This window comes from Puma concolor, chromosome C1, assembly GCF_028749965.1.
Source record: "Puma concolor isolate L17-30 chromosome C1, mPumCon1.1.hap2, whole genome shotgun sequence".
NCBI classification, from domain to species: Eukaryota; Metazoa; Chordata; class Mammalia; order Carnivora; family Felidae; genus Puma; species Puma concolor.
Window position 1 is genome coordinate 33,381,217 of NC_141674.1, and position 20,232 is coordinate 33,401,448.

The following is a 20,232-nucleotide window of genomic DNA, read 5'->3' on the forward strand; positions in this document are numbered from 1 at the left end:
TTCCTGTTCCTTCTTCCCTTCCTGCCCCTTTCCCTCCTTATTCTCCTCCTCTTCAATTGGAGATAGAGAAGGAGACCAAAGGGAAAGGAAAAGTAACCAAAAATTAAAAAAAGATATAAGTTGACACATTGAATTTTTACATGTAACCCTTGCTTCCTCAGACCATTGACCTAGAAAGGATGATCAAAGGCTATAAGACATAATAGCTGTATCAGATACATGCTCTGGCTCCAAACTTTGCCCAAGGTCACCTTCTTTCACTCAATTCATCGAATCTATTTACTGAATTCCTGCTATGGGCTAGTCAATAGTAGGCACTATAGCTCACCTATAGTCTGTCAAAGACAGACAAATTTGGCATGAGGAAATAAACCAGTGATGGATCTGAAAGAGTGGGCTACTTTAGACTGAGTGCCAGTGTTCCCTTCTGAGTGACATTTGAGCTGAGACCTGAAGTACAAGGGGCACTTCCTACCTCCATTAAGACCTAGAAGAGTATTAAAGACAGTTAACATTACCAGGTCTCTACAGTACCGATCTCCGTGATCTCGAGGGACAGAAAGGCCTGAGTATCATACCTATCTGGCTCCAGGTATGCGGGGCCAGATAATGTAATATAGGCCCTTGTATGTAAGGAATTGGATTTTATTCTAAACATGGGAAGCCAGAAATGATTTATAAGCAGATTAATTTTAAAAGCTCCAGCTGAAAAAAAAAAAAAAAAAAAAAAAAAAAGCTCTAGCTGCTCTGCAGGAATGAACTGTAGGTGACAAAAGCGGAAACTTGTGCCCCAACTGGTGTCCGGACTTAAAAGAAGGGGTACCTATGTCAGGCTGTTCTAAGCGCCGAGGACAAACAGATTCCTGTCTTCGTAGGGCGCATAGGCGGGGGTAAGAAACACCACGTATAGCGGTTTAGAAGTCCTGGCCGAAGCCACTCCTGGCCGAAGCCACCACCGCAACGCCCAGTTTCGTCGAGAGACGCAGAGACCACTCCGCGGGGGGATCGCAGGGCGGGGCTTCCGGGGGCGGGACCCGGCCTAGGTTGGTTGGTTCCGCGCCTGCGCCGGAGAGTAAACTGGCGGAGCGGGGAACAGGTTCACCGGAACCCGGCGCCTCTGACTTCTGCTTCCGGGTCGCAGCCATGGCGGTGGCAAATTCAAGCCCTGTCAATCCTGTGGTGTTCTTTGATGTCAGCATTGGCGGGCAGGTGAGGTCCAGGCAGCCGCCGCGCCCAAGGGACACTGCACGGGGCCAGCCAGGAAGATCTCACCCACCCAGGGAAAGCGGAGTCGAGAAGCCAGATAGCATTACTTGGACCAGAACCTACCGACTTGCGGGGCGGGGGCGAGGGAGGGAGAGGAGGAGTCTTTCACATTTGAGCGCCCCTATGGGGGAGGGAATGGGCGCCACGCGAGGATAGACTATGCAGGCGGAGGTGGGAGAGACCAAGCGGCAAGCGGGAGAGAGGGGTCGGACCCTCCTGTTCCCTGCTGGCTGAGTCCTCGGTGGTCTTGGACCGGCCATTCTGACCGTCTCCTGCCGCTTGCAGGAAGTTGGCCGCATGAAGATCGAGCTCTTTGCCGACGTTGTGCCTAAAACGGCCGAAAATTTTAGGTAAGAAGATGATGCTCCAGCTCTGCCAGATTAACCCAAGCAGAAGCTGGACCGGTCTGCGGAATCGTCTGCCTGCCTCTATCCGTCCACTCACTGCCCTTGAGATCTGAGTCCCCTTTGTATCGCTCTGTCTGAATAGTCACCGTTTTTACTGTTCCCATGTCAATATATGTTGTTAGTTTTATGCTTAGTGTTTGGACGTCGGCTGGCCAGTTGATGGGCTTGCTGGCGCGAATGTTACCCCACCCCCACCTCCTATATTAGGGGCGCTCTCAGCTGTGATGTCATGGTGACTGAATCATTCACTCTTTTCTCTTTCAGACAGTTCTGCACTGGAGAATTCAGGTAAGTCTCAGACGTGGTTGGTTTCTCTGCTTGCTCCTGAAGCGTGTCCTGGGGCTGCAGTGGGGTTTTGGGGGGAACCACCGGCAGGCCTTGAATGATTATTGGTGACAGTAATAGGTAATACCGCCATGGGTCTGTCTTCAGTTTATTTGCCTTCTTTGTCTCTGTTCTCCTGAGCTTTAGGAGAGTCCCTTGGCTCGAGTGTGTGGTAAACTGGAAAGGCCTATGATTGCCTGTCATCATTCCAAGTCTCTTTGTTTTTGGTTATAGAAAAGATGGGGTTCCAATAGGATACAAAGGGAGCACCTTCCACAGGTAAGTCCTTTGCAAGCCATCGCTACAGGCTTTTAGAATTACTTCCTTAGGGGATTAGTCTCTTTAGAGGAAAATAAAACCATAGGATAATTCCTAGATCTTGAGAAGGAATGGTTTTGTGAACTCAAAAGCTGATTTGAAGGCTTATTAAAAGCCAAAGTGATAAACATTTTATTTTTAAATCAATGTTAATCTAAAGTATAATGACTAAATCAATGTTTTTCTAAACCGCAGAGCCTTCTCTCAGGATCCTTAATTCTCTGTTTCAGGGTCATAAAGGATTTCATGATTCAGGGTGGGGATTTTGTTAATGTAAGTACTATTCCTTTGCTATCAAAGACCTATAGGAATGTTGTTTTTTGTTATTGCTGCTACTGCTGTTTTTACTACAGGGCCCAGTCTTAAGGCTTGAAAACAGTAGCCAAGTTTGAAGGAGGAGGGGGTGATAGGAATGTCCTTTAGGGTTGCTGGCTACTACTCTTTAACCATTAGATGATAGACATCAGCGTTTTGATTGAGTCACTGACTTCCAAATCTTAGCCTTTTAGGGCCAGAAACTGAACTTTTCCAGCACACCTATAGATGATTCATGAGAGACACAAACTAGTTAGTCACATGAAACTTCGATAGATATCAGATGAAATTTTTTTTTGTTAATTTCTAAATGGCAGTAAGTCCTTTTCCAGTGAGCTAAATTCTTATGCCCCATTTCCCTTCCATTCCTCATATCACAATGCCTGGAAAGCTGAGTTTTTCATCAGAAACTGATTAGTGGACAAAGAATTAGAGCATCAGAGATAGATTGTTCTGGAGGGGTATTTCCTCTGTTTTCTAGGAGGGCCTGGTGGAATAGTTCTTCACTGCGAAGCATGTCTTTCTTTTGACTAGACTACCTGTGTCTCTCATACCAAGTCTCATTTCCTTCTTCTGACCTTGGCAGGTGTTGAATAAACCATATCTTTTCTTCTTAAACCTACTTTTGTCCTTGGCCAACCTCTTGTGTGCATGGTCTTTCTTATTTATATCATTTGGTTAGTCATGTTGGGATTTTCTTGGATCTGGAAGACATTCTTTCTCCTTCATAGGTATATTTATTTAACTCTTAGGAGTTTTTTTATTTTGTTTTTAACTTTTTAAAATGTTTTATTTATTTTTGAGAGAGAAAGAGAGACAGAGTGCAAGCAGGGAGGGGCAGGGAGAGAGGGAGGCACAGAATCTGAAGCAGGCTCCAGGCTCTGAGCTGTTAACACAGAGCCTGATGCAGGGCTTGAACTCATGCCGTGAGATCATGACCTGAGCTGAAGTCGATGCTTAACCAACTGAGCCACCTAGGTGTCCCTAATTCTTAGGAGTTTTTGAAGACCTGTCTCTTTCCTATCTAGGGAAGGTTACAAAGGGGCAGATTTTAGGCCAAATCAGGCTTTCAGATATGCTTTGTTTCATGTGTGTGATGTTGTAAAACTGGGAAATTTCACCAGAAAATTCCAGAGTTTTCTCTCTAAAGGGAAAATAGAGGTGCATTAGGCCTGTGTTTCTCACATAGCAACAATTGTTTGGAATCACGTAACTGCTCCCTTTAAATAGCATGTGTCCTTGGGGGTGCCTGGGTGGCGCAGTCGGTTAAGCGTCCGACTTCAGCCAGGTCACGATCTCGCGGTCCGTGAGTTCGAGCCCCGCGTCAGGCTCTGGGCTGATGGCTCAGAGCCTGGAGCCTGTTTCCGATTCTGTGTCTCCCTCTCTCTCTGCCCCTCCCCCATTCATGCTCTGTCTCTCTCTGTCCCAAAAATAAATAAAAACGTGGAAAAAAAAAATTTAAATAGCATGTGTCCTTGCCGTTTCACCACAGCCACTACCGCCTGCTTTCCTTATTTATGTCACTTGCCTCTGTAGGCATTTAAGTTTGCAATCCCTGGCCATAACTGATGGTAGTAGGGCTTGAGTGACCGTATACTTTTTTGTTAGCTGGTAAGAAGGGCTAAGAATCTATTCTCTGCCTTCTTTTCTTTCTTCCCTAGGCTCCTGTGTTGCCATGTTGTCTTAAGAGGGCCAGGACCAACTTCTTGCATCATTGCCAGGCACATCTAGTCGTTTGCTGATAGCTCTAGAATCAGACAGTACAGTTGGTCAGCCAGAGGCTGTGTCAGCAAGAAACAATTGTTCAGAGCCACTCTTAGGAAAGAAAAAATAGAATGAGCAAGAAGCAGAATAAGTAGGTATTGAGACCTTCTAAAGTTGGACCAAGAATATGTGTTTCTTTGTTTTAATAATTTTTTTTCTGATTGCAAAATTGCAAAATTATCTCTCAAGGAATCTCACTTCTCAAGGAATATATTCTTGGCATTTTAGTTTACATTTGCCAGTCTCATCATTGCACGTGTATGTGTGTCAAATATAATTCTTAACAGACTTAAAATCACGTATATATTTTAATTTTTTATACTTAATAATTATCTACATTTTCCCTTGTCATTAAGTCATTTTTTATAATAGCTACCTAATATTCCATTATGAATAGATAAGTTATTTGATCAATCCACTGTGGTAAAAAGATTTAAGTTGCTTTCTATTATTTTCTCTGAAAATTAATTTTGTCATTTTCCCTACTCTGGCTCCTGGAGAGCAACCGATAGTGTAATTATAGAGAACGATGTGGTAACTGATCTGTCCCCCAGGTTTGTTGGGAAATTGGAAATGAACTTGTTTTTCTCTTCCTTCTGTATATATGTAGGTATTTATGTGGAGTTAAAGATATAATAGCTCACATTTATATAATTGTGTATCAATTGCAAGGTCTTTTCTCAGACACTGTTTAATTCGATCTCCATGGCAACGCTGTAAAGAGCAGGTGATTTCATCTTCACTTGATAGTTGAGGAAACTGAAGCTCAGCGATGGGAAGTGACTCTCCCAGCTTATAAATGATGGACCTGGAACTCACATCCAGGCCTTTCCACCATACAGAGCTTAGTTTTATTGATAATTTTTAGTCAAATAAAGGTTTGATTTTGATTTTGATTCTTCCTTCCTTGGCTTATGTTAATACCCTTTGATAATCTTTTTCACAATAAGGGCCCTTTGATTCTGCCCTAGGCCGGTGCTTTCCCTCTCTACCATTCACCCAATATTCTTTGGCTGGAAGAGATTGGGTTTTGGCAGGCACCTTCTCATTATTAGCTTTAGACCCCAGGGATTCTGTTTAAGGTACTGCAAATATGGCTGTGGTCAAGTTGCTTTATTACCCTGACATAAGTTGGCTCACTTGAAAAATGAGGAAGATGATAGCGCTTATTCCACACGGTTACTGGAAGAGCAAAGAGATAATGAAAATAAAGCTGGTTTAAGCTAGTTTAAGAAGAAACAGAACTAAGAACTGGAAAGCCACATAGGACCAAGGCAGTCCTTTTTCTCTGTTTCTCTCATGCTCTCTACACCTGTGTATTGCCTTCTCTTTCTGTTCTCCAGTCCACCTTGCAGAGCATGGCCACTGCTGGCTTCCAGGTTTACATGATACACATTCAACATCAAAGAGAGCATCAGTCCTTCATGATTCCCAGAGAAGGAACTTTAGTTGGCCCTGCATTAGTTAGGTGTGCTCTCCTGGATCAATCAACTTTGGTCAAGAGCGTGGTGTCCATACAGACTAGGCTTCCAAGAGCCCATCAACCTGCAGTTTTGGGGAGCAGGGATAGTGGCACTTAAGTGGGTAATTTTATTTGATAACAGGCATGAGAGTCTTTGGGAGTGGTAAGGATTATGTATGGGATCACTATACTATTGTTCCCTACTCTGCCTTGTCTTAACTGACCTTTCTAGAGGCCCAGCTGTGATCTGTTTTACCCAATCTGTGAGATGCCCCGGCCAGTCTGTGAGCTGCAGGTGCCTGGGACAGGGCCGGCTTTGATTATAAGACAGGGTCAGAGAGGTATGGCTCCCAAAGTGACCTTCAGGAGTAAGAGTGCACCTTCAAAAAGTTGGCTATGGTACAGCAGCATTCCTCCAGGGGGCCCAAAGAGGGGGAGCCCAACACTCAACACTTGCTAACACGTCCTTTCTCTCTGCTCAGGGAGATGGTACTGGAGTCGCCAGTATTTACCGGGGGCCATTTGCAGATGAAAATTTTAAACTTAGGCACTCCGCTCCAGGCCTGCTTTCCATGGTAAGTGAGAGCCAGTCAAGGTTTTGGGTTAGATTTGTAGCCAGCGTGTCTGTGGGCGCCCCTTGAGGCACGGTGCCATCTCTTGGGATGGAAGCTCGTTCTTTACTTCTCTCACTTGTCCCAGGACTCAGCTCTGCCACACCTACCTCCTTCCTCAGTTGGCTTTGACTTGGTTGGGCTGGGCCCTCAGCATTGGAAGTTTTGGGGGGGCGGGCAAAACTGAAACTCTGATGTGTGTTTTCTTACCTCGCTCGAGCGAGGGTGTGCGGCTCAGCCTTCAGCCCTGCCGCTCGGAGTGCAGCCAGCTGTGCTGTCGGGACATGGCGCCCATGCACTTGGTGCTCCACCCTGGCGTCCTGAGATGACTTCCCACTCATGCTGCCTCCCGGCTGGTCCTCCTCTGGGCTCGCTGACCACTCTCGCTCCCTCGGCCTGGCACCCCTTCCTACTTAGACCCCCCACTCCCACATCTCACTTGCCTTTCTCAGCTCCCTATCTGCCCCACTTAACCCCCTCATCTACCCACTCCTGATCGCTCCCCCTTCTTCTCCGTATTCACTCTGCCCTCATTTTTCCTTACCCGTCTCACCTTCCTTCCCTCTCACTCTCCAATCTCCTCCCTGCCTCCCCTCATCACCCATTTCCCTGGCAGTTTCCCCACACTCTTTCTCCCAGACTCAATATTTACAGGCACACTTTCTGTCCTTCTTGCCTCCCCTTCCATTTATCTACACAGGCCTTTATCAAGTGAAGGTTTACCGACACCCACTTTGTATCAGGTCAGGGTAGGGTACAAGGATACAGACCTGATCCCTGCCCTTGTGACACTTAACATCTAACGGGGGAATCACACATGCAAAATGACAAGTCCAGTATAGTGTAATTCATGCCACTGTGTATTAAGATGAGGGCACCTTAGGGTATGTAAAAGTACCGTGAGGGCCCCATGGAATGAGAGTAATTACTTTGAGGGGTCAGGAACAGCTTCATAGATGGGAGAGCTTTTGAGTTCTGGAAGGAGCTCTATTCCAGATGGCATTTCAAGTTGAGCAAATAGCCTAGGCAAAGCTGTGTGACCATGAAATGGCAGGGTGGCATAGTCAAGGGACCAAAGGTGAGGAAGGTGATGAGAACATAGGATGTGCATGGGGAGGGGGAAGGGCCAGTAGAGACTACTGAAGAGACTGGTGGGTCTAGCTCCTAAAGTGCTTTAAATGCCAGAATAAGGATGAAGTGTGTGGACTTGAGTTCACAGGTTATGGAGAGGTGTACGCTTTTTTGAGCAGGGTTGATCAACTTTGTGATTTAGAATGAAGACCCTGGCTGCAGTGTGAGTGGCAGATGGGAATGGAGAGCTGGGGGCAGAGAAGCCAGGAAGGAGGCTGCCATGAGGACTGGGCAACACTAAGCCTAGCAAACAGTGTGCACGTCCCGTTTTTCAGACAGCCAGGCCAGGCAAGTGCAGGTTAATGCTGCAGGAGTAGTTTAGGTGGGCTTGGATCTTTGCCAGGAGGACTAGAACCCTCTAGGTGCATGCCACTTGTTAGCATCTATGGAGGACTCAAAACTGGAAGGAAACATTGGTCTCTACGCCCTTCAGGCTGACACTGGTGAAGTTGTGCTGTCCTTTCACATACCGTGTAATGTCCTTGTTTTTGTTTCCATCCTCTAAATCATGAGTTACCCAAGGGCAGGGACAGGGCCTCATTGATCTCCAAGCCTTACTTACTACCTGATACTGAAAGGTGCTGAGTAGATACCTATAAACATGAATCACTGAAAGATAATCAGAATGATGGCTACCATTTATTGGACAGTTACTCAACAAGCACCTTATTTGCATTAATTGGTTTTAATCCTCTCAACATCCCTTTGAAATGGGTACAAATGAGGATATCGAAGCACAGGGAGGTTATGTGACTAATCTGAGGTCACACGTTCAGTGGTGAAACTGGGATTCCAGCTAGGTCATCACCTGGCTCCAGAGCTTCTTCTCGAAAGTAGTAAGCCATGCTGCCTAAAAGAATGAATAAATAAGTGGCTAAGGGCAGATCGTGTCCCCTGAGCTATAAAAACACATGGGACTGTTTTCCTGCCTGTTTGCTAATAAATATTTATACAGCAAGCAGCTACTTAGGTAGATTGATTGGTGGAAAGCTTGATTGAAAGGAAAGAACTGGGAGTCTGGGAAGTCTAGCCCTTGTTCCACAGCGCCCTCCTGCTGCTGCTGACTCAGGCACCCTCAGCCGACTGAGCCACTCAGGCAGCGCTCACATGGGGAATTTCTAAGTATAATATAAAATCCCCAATGAGAATGTACCCCTGGACAGTGTCTTTAATGTATTTCATACACATTTTTATTCTTGCACGGTTGAACACAGAATCAACCAATTTAAATCCATTAAGCATTCAATTACTGCTAGTGACCTATCTAATAATTTCCAGTGCTGCTGTAGTCATATTAATTTTAGGAGACCTATGCTGTTAATAGTACTTTCAGTTTCCCATTTTCCACTCCTTTTTTCCAAAATAAGGGAAGTATGCAATAAAATGTGCACAGAGTTAGTAGGGCAGTGCTTTTAAAAGGTAACTTGGATTTGTTAATGTACAGAAATCTGAATTTAGCATATTAAAGGCAGTTTAGTAGTATCAACATGTAAAATATGAAAGTACACTTCCTATGAAAGTTAAATTTCGCTTTACAAAGTATTACTTTGCATTGTAATACTTGCCTGTTCTTTTACAGTGCATTATGAAATGTAAAGATACAGAAAGAATTTCAGGGGAGTAGACTCTCAGATTCTCAATTAAAAAATACTTCTTCCTGTAAAATTCAATAGTAAAAGATTTGGGTGTAGCTGTAAAAAGCAAACATCATTGATTACATGTAGTCTTTTTTTCCTGGCACAGCACTAGTGTAGCAACTTCTCGCACCTTCTTAAACTTCTTTATTACCATTGTTATGATGCAGTACAAAGCTATTCAGTTTATGGCATAGGCAACAGGCTTTTTCTCACTGGTATCTAGTTTATAACTGTAATCCAGTTCTAACCAGTATTGGATTAAATACAGCAAATTGGGCCCCATGAACAATTGTTCCTTTAATAAAAATTCACACTGCAGGGGAATTGTACATTTATTCAAGAATCTGGCTCCTTGACGGCAGATATTGTGTATCCTATTTATCTCGGTATCCTTGGATCCTAGCTCAGGAACTGGCTTATAGTAGATATTCAGTAAGGTTTGCTGAAAGAATGGAATCAGGGCTATAGGCTCTTTGGGGGAATCTCACCCTTCGGCTAGCATGGCCAGGAAAACTCACTGAAGGTATATTTGGTTTCTGTCAGGCAAACAGTGGTCCCAGTACAAATGGCTGCCAGTTCTTCATCACCTGCTCTAAATGTGATTGGCTGGATGGGAAGCACGTAGTATTTGGTGAGTCCTATTCCTGTCCTGGAGTCCAGGCCCCATTCACCCAGAGTGGGATGTCCAAAGGAGCCAGCCCCCAGACTCCAGTACTGAGAGTGCCCACCTGGTGTAACTGCTCTGGCAGTAGCAGGGAAGGCGGAAGTGATGGGAGGTGGAGAGAGCTAGAGGGAAGAGCAGAGGGCTGTGTGATGTCGAATGCAACCACTTGGGTGATACGTATGTCTGGGGTGGACCCGGATGGTATCACTTAAGAAATGTCCTACAGAGGCAGCGTCGTACAGTGGGGCTTTGTAGTCGCTCAGACCTAGTACTCTGCTCCTTATGAACTGTCACCTTGGGCAAATCATTTCACTTCCATCAAGTCCCAATTTTCAGATGGTCGTATGAAGATCAAATGAGATGATAGATAAGAGTGGACATTGCAAGCTGGAAAATACTCTGCAAATGAGAGTAATAAAGTCCAGCTCGTACTCTTCCCACAGGAAAAATCATTGATGGACTTCTAGTGATGCGAAAGATTGAGGTGAGTCCTATTTTTATTTCCTCTCTCGCCCATTCTGGTCCCGTAGCACCTGACTAGTGTGGAGGGGCTGGAGAGCCAGGAGATGGCTCCAGTGTGTTAGGTCCAGTGTTTACTGCCTCCAGTTGCATGGGCTTCCTCAGGAAGGGGGAGGGAGTACAGGAGTAAAGGACCCCCCCCTCTGTTATCTTGGCCTGTAAATTTGCCTCTAGTGCACACTGAGGTTCGGCCTCTGGTGGCCCCTTCACCTACTTGATAAAGTCCTACTCAGCATTGAATTCAAGATCCTTCATGACCTGGTCCCCGCTGTCTCTCCACAGCCTCTTCTGCCACTGCTGCCTCCATGTTCTAGTCACGTTAGGCCACTAGCTCTTCTCTAAATATGCCATACACATTCCTGCCTCTTGTTGCTTTCTGCCACTGGAATGCTCTTTTTCTTTCTTTTCCTCCTGGTGGGATCCCATTCGTCCTTCTAGGCCCAGCTCGAATGTCCTCTCTTGTGTGAATCCTTCCCTGACCTGTTTAAGCAGCACTTTAGTTGCTTCCTCTGCCCTGTTGTATAAACTCCCTCTTGTAACTTATTACACTGTTATATGTCATAGGTTTGCTATTTTTTTTAAATGTTGTACATTTTCTTTTTGATCTGGATTATCTATACCCTTCTGCTAGGACATGCATGGACTGTTACCATTTCAGTCTCTGAGTCCTCGGTCCTTAGTACAGGGGCTGGCAGGCGTCAGTAAATGTTTGGTGAGTGCATGTGTAAGTCGATGAATCTCCACCATGCTTTCTCTCCTAGAATGTGCCCACAGGCCCCAACAATAAGCCCAAGCTACCTGTGGTGATCTCACAGTGTGGGGAGATGTAGTCCAGAGCGAGACTGATCAGGTACGTGTGTCTTTCTCCTCTTGGTTAGGAGTCCCTAGTGAAGTCAGCACCGTCTAGGGGAAAGAACTTTAGACTTGAAAACTTGGGGATTGAGCCCATTTCCTGTCCCTGTGACCTTAGGGAAATCCCTTCCCTTCTCTGAGCCTGTTTCCTCATCTGTCAAATGGAGATAATATTTATCTCTTAGGCTCATTGTAAGGATCTAAAGAGAAAGGGTTATTAGGGCATTTTCCTCCTACCACTTTGCGGTTTACAAAGTATCAACCTGAAAAACAGTAAATAAATAAACATTAAAAAAGTTAGGGGCACCCGGGTGGCTCAGTCGGTTAGGCATCCGACTTCGGCTCGGGTCATGATCACAAGGCTTGTGAGTTCAAGCCCCATGTCAGGCTGTGCTGAGAACTCAGAGCCTGGAGTCTGCTTCGGATTCTGTGTCTCCCTCTCTCGCTGTGCCCTTCCCTCATTCGTGCTCTGTCTCTCTTTCTCTCAAGAATAAATAAAACATTAAAAAATAATAATAATAAAAATAAAATTAAAAATGGGCACCTGGGTGGCTTAGCCGGTTAAGTGTCCAACTCTTGATTTTGGTTCAGGTCATGATCTCACACTTCGTGAGTGTGGAACCTGCTTGGGGTTCTCTTTCTCTGCTCCTCTCCTCGCTCGCTCTCTCTAAATAACTTAAAAAAAGAAAACCTGACAATATACTATGTTTGTAGCATATAGCTTTTTTTACCCTTCTCTTAGGATTTGAATAGTTACAAATTCTGAATCTTTGTTCTTTATTTTATATGTCGTGACTCTTTTGTCCAGAATGTATTTTAAGCAAAAAACTAACATTGTGTTGCTTATCTTAACTTTGGTGATCTTCTTTGTTAAACAGAAGTTCTAAATTTTGATGGGGTCAAAATTATCAGTCTTTTCTCTTATGGCTTTTGTGGTTGTGTCTTATTTAAGAAGGTCCTTAGTATCTCAAATCATAATGTCTTTTGTATTTTTTCTAATATTTCTATGATTTTATTTATATAGTTAAATTATCTAGAATTTATTTTTCTTTTCTCTGCCTTTTTTTTTCTGAATGGAGATGTAGTCAAATGTCAGACCATTTTAATGACTGTACATACCTCTTTATGTGACTTAATTTGTGTTCATAGCATCTGGCACTTGCAGGCATTTATTAAAAATTTACTACATGAGTTAATAGAGAGGGAGAATGTCAGGCATTTTAGGCAGGGAACTGGTGTTAGCAAATGCTGGCAGGCGTGCACAAGTGTGTGCTAGAAGCTGCACGTGGTCCTCTCTCTTGTCCAGCCAGATGGTCCCTTCTCAGGCACAGGTGACACCCTGAGCTGTCTCTCCTATCAGTACTAGAGGTCCCTAGCTCTCAACCTGGTGTCCCCCTTCAGTAGTGGCTGGCATTTCCCTCCTAATCCCACTTATTTCTTTGCTGAACCTAAGTTAAGCTACCAGGTCCTTTTCCTTTTAAGGATTGACCACTGATCACTACTGGAGGACAGAGATGAAAAGAATAAAGTTTAGGGGTGCCTGGGTGGCTCAGTCGGTTAAGTGTCTGACTTCAGCTCAGGTCATGATCTCACAGTCTGTGAGTTCGAGCCTCGCATTGGGCTCTGTGCTGACAGCTCAGAGCCTGGAGCCTGCTTCAGATTCTATGTGTCCCTCCCTCTCTCTCTCTCTCTCTGCCCCTCCCCTGCTCATGCTCATCCCTGTCTGCCTCAAAAATAAATAAAACATTAAAAAAAAAAAAAAAAAGAATAAAGTTTAGAAATGTTTTGTTTGGGGCCTTTTTTCTGTGTTTTTCTGAGTCCCTTACAGAAAGTTAGTGGCAGTCCTTGTTGGGGGTTTGATTTCTGAGGGTGGCTCTCACAACCCTCCCCTCCTCATCCCTTAATAACAAAGGGCATGTAAACCTTTGCCCCCGTGGAAGCCTCTCTTCCCAGCCTGCAACCCAAGCAGAACAGATCCCACAGGGGCCATTTGATGTTCCAGAGGCTTCTAGACCAGAACTGTCCAATAGAAAGTCCTCTCTGTGGTGGTGGAAATGTTCTGTGTTTGTGCTGTCCATCATGCAGCTTCCAGCCACATGTGACAGTTGAGCACTTGAAATGTGGCTGACGTGACTGAAGGGCTGAATTTTTTATTTTATTTAATTTTAATTAAATTTAAATATAGTACCTCCAATTCAGTCTCCTACCCCTGACTTGCTCAGGATTGAATCTTTCATAGCTAATACTTAGGGGCAATATAATAATAGCAGTTATCATTTATTACATCTTCTATCATTTATTTATTCTTCTTGTGCTCAGATAATTGAGCTAAGAACTTGAATGATCTCATTTAACTTTACCAAAAATCCTTATCATGAGTTTTAAGGTGTTAGGGAATCTAGGTGCTTTGGGTTTCTAAGTAATGTGATGTGGGAGAAAGTAAGGAAAAGTAGAGATTAATTCCCCAGGGAGTATGGGAGTATCATCCCATTATTTACCTTCCTAGCTGTTAAAGTTATAAGCATCTCTAATTCCCATGGGAGTGTTTCAGCTCTCCCAGGTTGTTTGGGCAGGATAATGGTTGACAGCCAATACGGAGGCTGTTTTCAAGCCCTGTTGAACAGTACTTCTCAAACTTTACTGCACTTACAAATCACCAGGAGATCTTGTTAAAATGCTGGTTCTGGTTCAGTGGGTCTAGATGGGGCCAGAGATTTTGCATTTCTAACTAGCACTTGGGAGATGCTGATGCTGACTTTGAGTGGCAAGGCGATAGTGGAATAACAGAGCCTGCTTTCTCATTGAGAAGCCACCATATTCCAGTCAGAAAAGACCCAGGAGATCCTCTCTTGGTGGCCCTGGTCCAGCAGGAATCTACTGCCTTCAAATCAAAGTATCACCTAATCATGCATGTGGGGCCTTGTGCCTAGGCACTGGAAATAAAAGAAGATGGGACGGAGATAGAAGACAGGTACAGTGATTTAATCAGCAGTACTTCCCTAGGAAGCACTTCCTTCTAGAACTTCTGTGTTTTGCCTTAGGGTCCTGACTTTGGTTTTGGTGAGGATGAAGTTTCTGTACAACTCTAGATGTAGAAACCATGGTTTTTTTTTAATCTCCATGGGTCCTGTGAAAGCTTTTTGTGAGGAATTTGGTTAGGTATACATAAGTGAACCTTGGCCCTCAGGGTTCGCCTGCTCTAGTCTGAACTGGGTTCTTTGCTACTTACAACCACTTGAGGGCTGGTGGAACCTCTGTTTTGAAAGCCAGAGCGTCTCTTGGAATAGAGAGTAGCTGTGGGGTCTGGCAGCCCAGCTAGTCTGAATTGTTGCCCTTCCAGTTATCCACAAATCTGGGGCCTGTAGCAAGGTGTAGATAGCTTTCTTCTGTCGTTGTTTCCCAAATTTCCCTAAGAATCAAATCACTCGGGGGCATTTGTTAAACCTACTAATTCCCAGATCCCTCCCCTGGAGAGTTTGAGTGAGTGAGTTTGAGTTAGGATCCTGGATGTTGTGTTTGTAACAAGCACCTCAGATGCTTCTTATCAGAGAAATGTGGGTAACACTGCTTTAGGTAGTCCTGTGATGAATATCTTTTAGCATTTGCATCTTAGAAAGAATACATAATTAGCGCAACACATAATTTTACAGTTATTATAACTTACAGTAAGGCATTATTAAAGTTGTGATTATGTTAAAAATTAATTGTACTTGTGGATGATGGTTATGAGGACACTGGTGACGGTGCTGTTGGAATTACTGAGCTTTAGGACACACTGTCCCCCAGCTCCTGGGATTACCTGTCGATATGATGTGTTACTGTAGAGGAAGGTTATGAAAGACATGTTGGTGGCACACAGACCGGTCCTTCATTCCTTCCACGACTAAGCACTACTTAATTGAGATGGGTCCCATGCTGCGTATGAGGCTGCAAATATGAAAAGCCCAGTTCCTGTCTTCAGGGAACTCACAGTCTCTTGAGGAAACTGACAATTACAGTAGAGTAAAGCACCGGACTGGAAAAAGTCAGGGAAGCCAGAATGCCTGTGTCTGCCTGGAGTGGTTTGGGAAGACTACAGAAGAGACGATGCTTTGGCTGAGTACAGGAAAGAAGAGAATGTCTCGGGTGGCGAAAATGGGAAGGCATTCCAGGCAGAGGGAACAGCACGGGCAAAGTGTAAGGGACACTGCTAATAATTCCATATGGCCAAAGCAGGAAGGTATGAAAGAAAAGCAAAGGGTAAGAGGTAAGGCGGGTGGAGGCCAGGGCCACTCGTGAGAACCAATGCAGTCTGAGACATTCATATGTTATCCTGAGGTAGGCTTTAGACAGTATGCACCTTTTTCCCCCGGGGGTGAGAGTCTTTTGTACTCCCCAGATTCTCAAAAGGGAGCCTGACCCTCCAAAAAGAACCAGGCCAAGAGGAGCCACTGGAGGATTTTGAGCAGGAAAACTTGGGGATTGGACTTCCTCATTCTGAAGATGATTCTGGCAGCCATGTGGAGGATAAGCTCAGGCCAGGGAGGTGTCCACTGCAGCAGTCCAGGCCAGAGAACAGGTTCCACATGAAAATACGGGTCTACGGAGCTCCAGAGATTTGGCAGCAAATATTTGCATGCCTGCTGGGTTTGTGACACTGTTTGTTCCCTGCCCTGAAAGACAGACGCCCTGCCAGCTAAAAAAGGGAGGGGAGGGGAAAATGGCTGTATTCCAGTTCGATCCAGTACAAAGGCAGAGCTCCCAGCCTCATAATCAGGTCTCAAACATTGAGGTACACCACATCAGCAAAATACTACATGGCCTTAAAGGTAGATGTGTATGTGTTGGCAGATTTCTAGGGTACATTAAGTGACAAAGTCAAGATTTAGTACATTTGAGTAACTCTTTCAGAAATTACTGTTGTGACATATAGCCAACTGTTAGTAATGGTTACTTCTGCAATGTAGAGATAGCAGAGTCCTTTCTTCCCGTTGCTCCTACTGTTGTGTATATGCTTGAAATTTCTATATTGAGCATGTATCTTATAAGAGAAATATATACTGTATATACATAGTTTTAACAAATCCTCCTTCCTCTCAGCTGCTCCGAGGAGCATGTGGCTGATATCAGTGTGTCAGTCACTCCCTGGTTACTCCATCTCCTCCCAGGTCTAGGCCCAGGCAACGGCGCCTTCCTCAGTGCTCCCACAGCACTTGATTCATCTCTCTACACAGCATTTAATGCAGCATATCACAAATGTGTTCACTTGGTTTTCTCTAGACAGAACTCCTTGAGGCAGAGACCATGCTGACTGACAAACACAGTGCCTGGTCTACAATACAGCTTAGATCCTGGAGCACCATGGAACTTACAAAGCACATCTATGCAGTTTTGTACATTCTGCTTGGGGGCCCAGGGTTAAACTTCTGTCTGAGCCTGCAGTATGACACCAGGACTCACTGTCCCCTGGAGGAAAAGGGGTGTGGCTATGTTTAGGGAGAGGGAGACCATAGTTTCTGAGTGTACTCATTCTGTTCTTTTAGTAAAGCTAACTCCAAGGCCATAAACAGAGGGTGTGACTTTACTTTCTCTATAACCCTGGGACCAAAACCTGCAAGGAGGAAGGATTTCTCTTTGTTCTAGAGTTCCACAGAGAGCCGTCAAGGTCTGGCAAAAAGTACACAGACTTTGGAGCCGAGTAGACCAGGAAGCCCCATCACTGTCAAACCATTAAACCCCTTGGGACTCTAGTTTTCTCCTTTACTTAACTACAGGCGATATATACTGCACAGAGGTTCTGAAGGGTAAATAAATGCGATGATATGTGTGGCCATAAATGTTAGTTTCTTTCTTCTTGGTTCTTATGTAATATACCTCTCAACTTTACCCTGGGGAACCAAAGGTCTGACCTAGGGCAAGAGACCAGTTCTGCTCTTTTGGGAAAAGAAGATTAGGAGTGTAGAGAAGAGCCGGGGGTGTTGTTTCTCATGAAAGTCCCCTTCCAGTGCCTCTGAGCTGCTTATCTCTTCCATCCCTAACAGACTTCCACGTCTCTGCCATTGTAGGCCTTCCCTTGCTCTGGGTGACGCTCTTGAGTAAGATAATCTGGATTGGCCCCTGTGTTTGCTTCCCTGCCTGCTGCTGCCCTTTTTGATCAAGAGACCTTGGAAGTATCACAGATTCAGAACCCAAGATATTCTGCTTAAGTTTTCAACTGTAAATAAAGTGGTTTGTTTGTTTTTTGTTTTTTTTTTTGTTTTTGTACACGTGTTGTTTTTAAATGGTTGTAATAACAGACTGTCTCCTCACGCTTTAGCTTCAGCTGGGAAGACTGGCCCTTGCCAGGGCTAGCGGGGACCAGACCCCAACTGTGGCTGTGACTAGGTGACGCCTCAGACCTGCAAGCAGTTGTAGCAGTCCCCCCTCAGGCTCCAGCTGCTGGGCAAAGACGGTAAAGCCTCAGGGCTAGAAGCACTAGTTATTCCAAGGATATCCCCAGTAGGTTCAGTTTGGTTGGTTCTAGAACCTGTGGGAAAAGGGTCACTAACTTGGGATAGTTGTGGATGGGAGACCATTTGGTAGAATGTGTCTTGATCATGAGGAATTGGGAATAATTTACTCAAAAATCTTTGTTTCAATCTGGGGTCATTTTATAAACAACAGAGGTCTTGAGAAATTTTCTTCCCCTTTCATAGCCCCAGTTTTCTCCTCTGTAAAATGGGGATAATAATACGTATGTACTTCATAACACTGTTGAGAGGGTCAAATACGAGAATGGATAGGAAGGTAATTTGTAAACAGTAACATGCCTTGGAAAATGCTTATTTTGAAAGGACCTAGCCCAACATAGAAAGATCCCACTGAGCATAATGTTCAGGAGGTAAAGGGAGTTCCATAGTGTTGCTTTCAAGAGGCAGTTTCTATGCTATCCCATTCCTCCTTTTTCTCTCTTGGCTCATGGGCGGGGATGATTCACCTCCTGGCAGTGGCAGAGGTAGCACGGAGCTGAATTCTATGACAGAAGAGAACCTGGTTAAAAGTGCCATTTCAGTGTATTAGGGTCCAAGGGAGCTGGTGTAAGGGCCCTACAGTATAGATATTTGCAACTCTCTGTAGCTAGGTAAACAGGGTTCAGGGAGCAAAGGGAAGGAAGGACTGACCTAGCAGAGGAGAGATCTTTAACTAGACAAGGTGGAATTAGAGAGTACGGAGGATGAGCTGCTGGGATCCTAAGCTGACGTTCCTGTGATGGGCCATTAAACTGAATTGTTACACTTGGCACCTGCATTCTAGGTCAGGGTCTGTCCTGGGCACAGGAGCCGCAAGATGAGTAGGATGTGGCCCTTGCTTGTGACAGGAGATAGGCACATTTTGATTCAGTGTGGTATTAGAATGTGAGCCCTTAGGGGGGCAGGAAATTCGGTCGTTTTGCTTTGTTTTACTGCTATGTCCCCACACCTAGAAGAGGTATCTAGTACCTAGTAAGTGCTCAAGAAAGACCTGTTACATGAATGCTATGTACAAGATGCTGGAGTGGGCAGGGGGTTGGGGGAAGAGGGTGCGGGCAGGGGGAGGTGTGAAAGGAAGAGGTAACATTTGTGGTAAGTATTGATGGATTGGTTGGAATTAGCCAGGAGATAAAGGAGGAAGGGGCTTTCTAGGAAGAGGAGCTATGTTCTTGGGCCAGAGTCTGTTAGAGATAGAGGACAAGGTGTATGTTATTTTGCAAAAGAGATTCTTGGAATGAACTGTCTTGCCTTTCACACCACTTAAACGTAGGCACTGGGGTTGTCTACACTATGGTCACCATGCTGGGCAGTGTGGCAGGGGTCTAGCAAAACTGGAGTGGAAACCTCCCACCTTGGAAAAGGGGTTGAATTTTGACATGAACTCTTTATCCTCTAGTGCTTCAGTACTATTTTGGCAGTGGTATGGAGGTGGCTACAAGGAAACTAGTTTCTTAAATAACTCATCTTTATGCTCTTTGAGCACCAGGAGAGAGCTTAGTGAAATAATTGAATAAGTAAGTAATGATACTTTTAGGTAACATTTTAAAGACAAATGTTACAGAATTTAGATTTGTGCTGAGGAGCCATCCCTTCAAAGCAGTTACATAGAGAAGGTTGCTCTTTATTGGCAGAGGTGCTAGTCCCATTGTTCAATCTGTCTTTGTAACTCTACCTTGGGGAAAAAGTCTCAAGCCAAAGGGCACACTTTTAAAGGTCCCCAATGTTGGCAGAACTGCCTTTTGAGAAAACATTTTCTTTTTAACAGTCAAAAGTTATCTGGAGCTGGGGCACCTGGGTAGCTCAGTTAAGCACTCTTGATATTGGTGCAGGTCATGATCTCATGGTTCGGGATTGGAGGCATGCATTGGGCTCTGTGCTGATGGGGCCCAGCCCGCTGGCTATTCTCTCTCCTCTCCTCTCTCTACCCCTCCCCTGCTCGTGCTTTCTCTCTCTCAGAATAAATTAATTTTTTTAAAAAGTTATCTGGAGCTGGAACAGATGAGTAGCAGTTCTAGAATCCACCTATTCTCTCCATACATATTGTTGCTGCAAGCCTTCTTCACCTGCCCAGATGACCTCTCTACTGCCAGTACCTCCTCCAATCCATTTTCTGTACCACGTTATTCATATAACAGATTTCTTAAGATATTGTGTCTGGTACTAGGCCAGATGCTCAGGAACTCATAGTCTGAGGAAAGGAAGATTTAATTCATGCAATACAGTGTGTTAGGAGGGTCTCCTAGTGAAGTAACATTTGAGGCAAGACCCAAAGGATGATGAGTTAAGCAAGCAAAAGAAGGGAGAAAGGAAGAATGTTATAAGTAGAGGGAATAGTATGTGATAGCTTAAAGGAAGCAATGTCTAAAAGATCACCAGGAAGGTTGAACAAGGAATGTGAAAGAAGTGTCAGGAGGTAAGTTTAGAGAAGTCCTACAGAGTCCTGTAAATCACAATAAGGAATTTAGACAGTAGTA

At 44.7% G+C, this 20,232-nt stretch overlaps 1 protein-coding gene across 3 annotated transcripts; it reads left to right on the forward strand.

The window, feature by feature from the left end:
* The first annotated feature begins 1,059 nt into the window (after positions 1–1,059).
* PPIH (peptidylprolyl isomerase H) lies at positions 1,060–17,492 on the forward strand. 3 transcript variants are annotated; one of them, XM_086716668.1, is made up of 10 exons: positions 1,061–1,209; positions 1,552–1,616; positions 1,938–1,961; positions 2,232–2,276; positions 2,546–2,588; positions 6,339–6,431; positions 9,779–9,866; positions 10,343–10,383; positions 11,180–11,268; positions 17,291–17,492. In XM_086716668.1, the coding sequence occupies exons 1-9, from the start codon at positions 1,144–1,146 to the stop codon at positions 11,246–11,248; spliced, it is 534 nt and encodes a 177-aa protein (XP_086572794.1). In that variant the 5' UTR covers positions 1,061–1,143; the 3' UTR covers positions 11,249–11,268; positions 17,291–17,492. The 3 variants fall into 3 exon arrangements, with proteins under 3 accessions (XP_086572795.1, XP_086572794.1, XP_086572793.1); XM_086716667.1 differs by having other exon boundaries at positions 17,315–17,492; XM_086716669.1 differs by lacking the exon at positions 11,180–11,268 and having other exon boundaries at positions 1,060–1,209; positions 17,315–17,492.
* Positions 17,493–20,232: the final 2,740 nt, after the last annotated feature.

Coding starts and splice junctions, on each gene's coding strand:
- PPIH (XM_086716668.1), top strand. CDS start 1,144: ATGGCGGTGGCAAATTCAAGCCCTGTCAATCCTGTGGTGTTCTTTGAT. Junction 1,210..1,551: donor ATGTCAGCATTGGCGGGCAG/GTGAGGTCCAGG, acceptor TGCCGCTTGCAG/GAAGTTGGCCGCATGAAGAT. Junction 10,384..11,179: donor TAGTGATGCGAAAGATTGAG/GTGAGTCCTATT, acceptor TTTCTCTCCTAG/AATGTGCCCACAGGCCCCAA.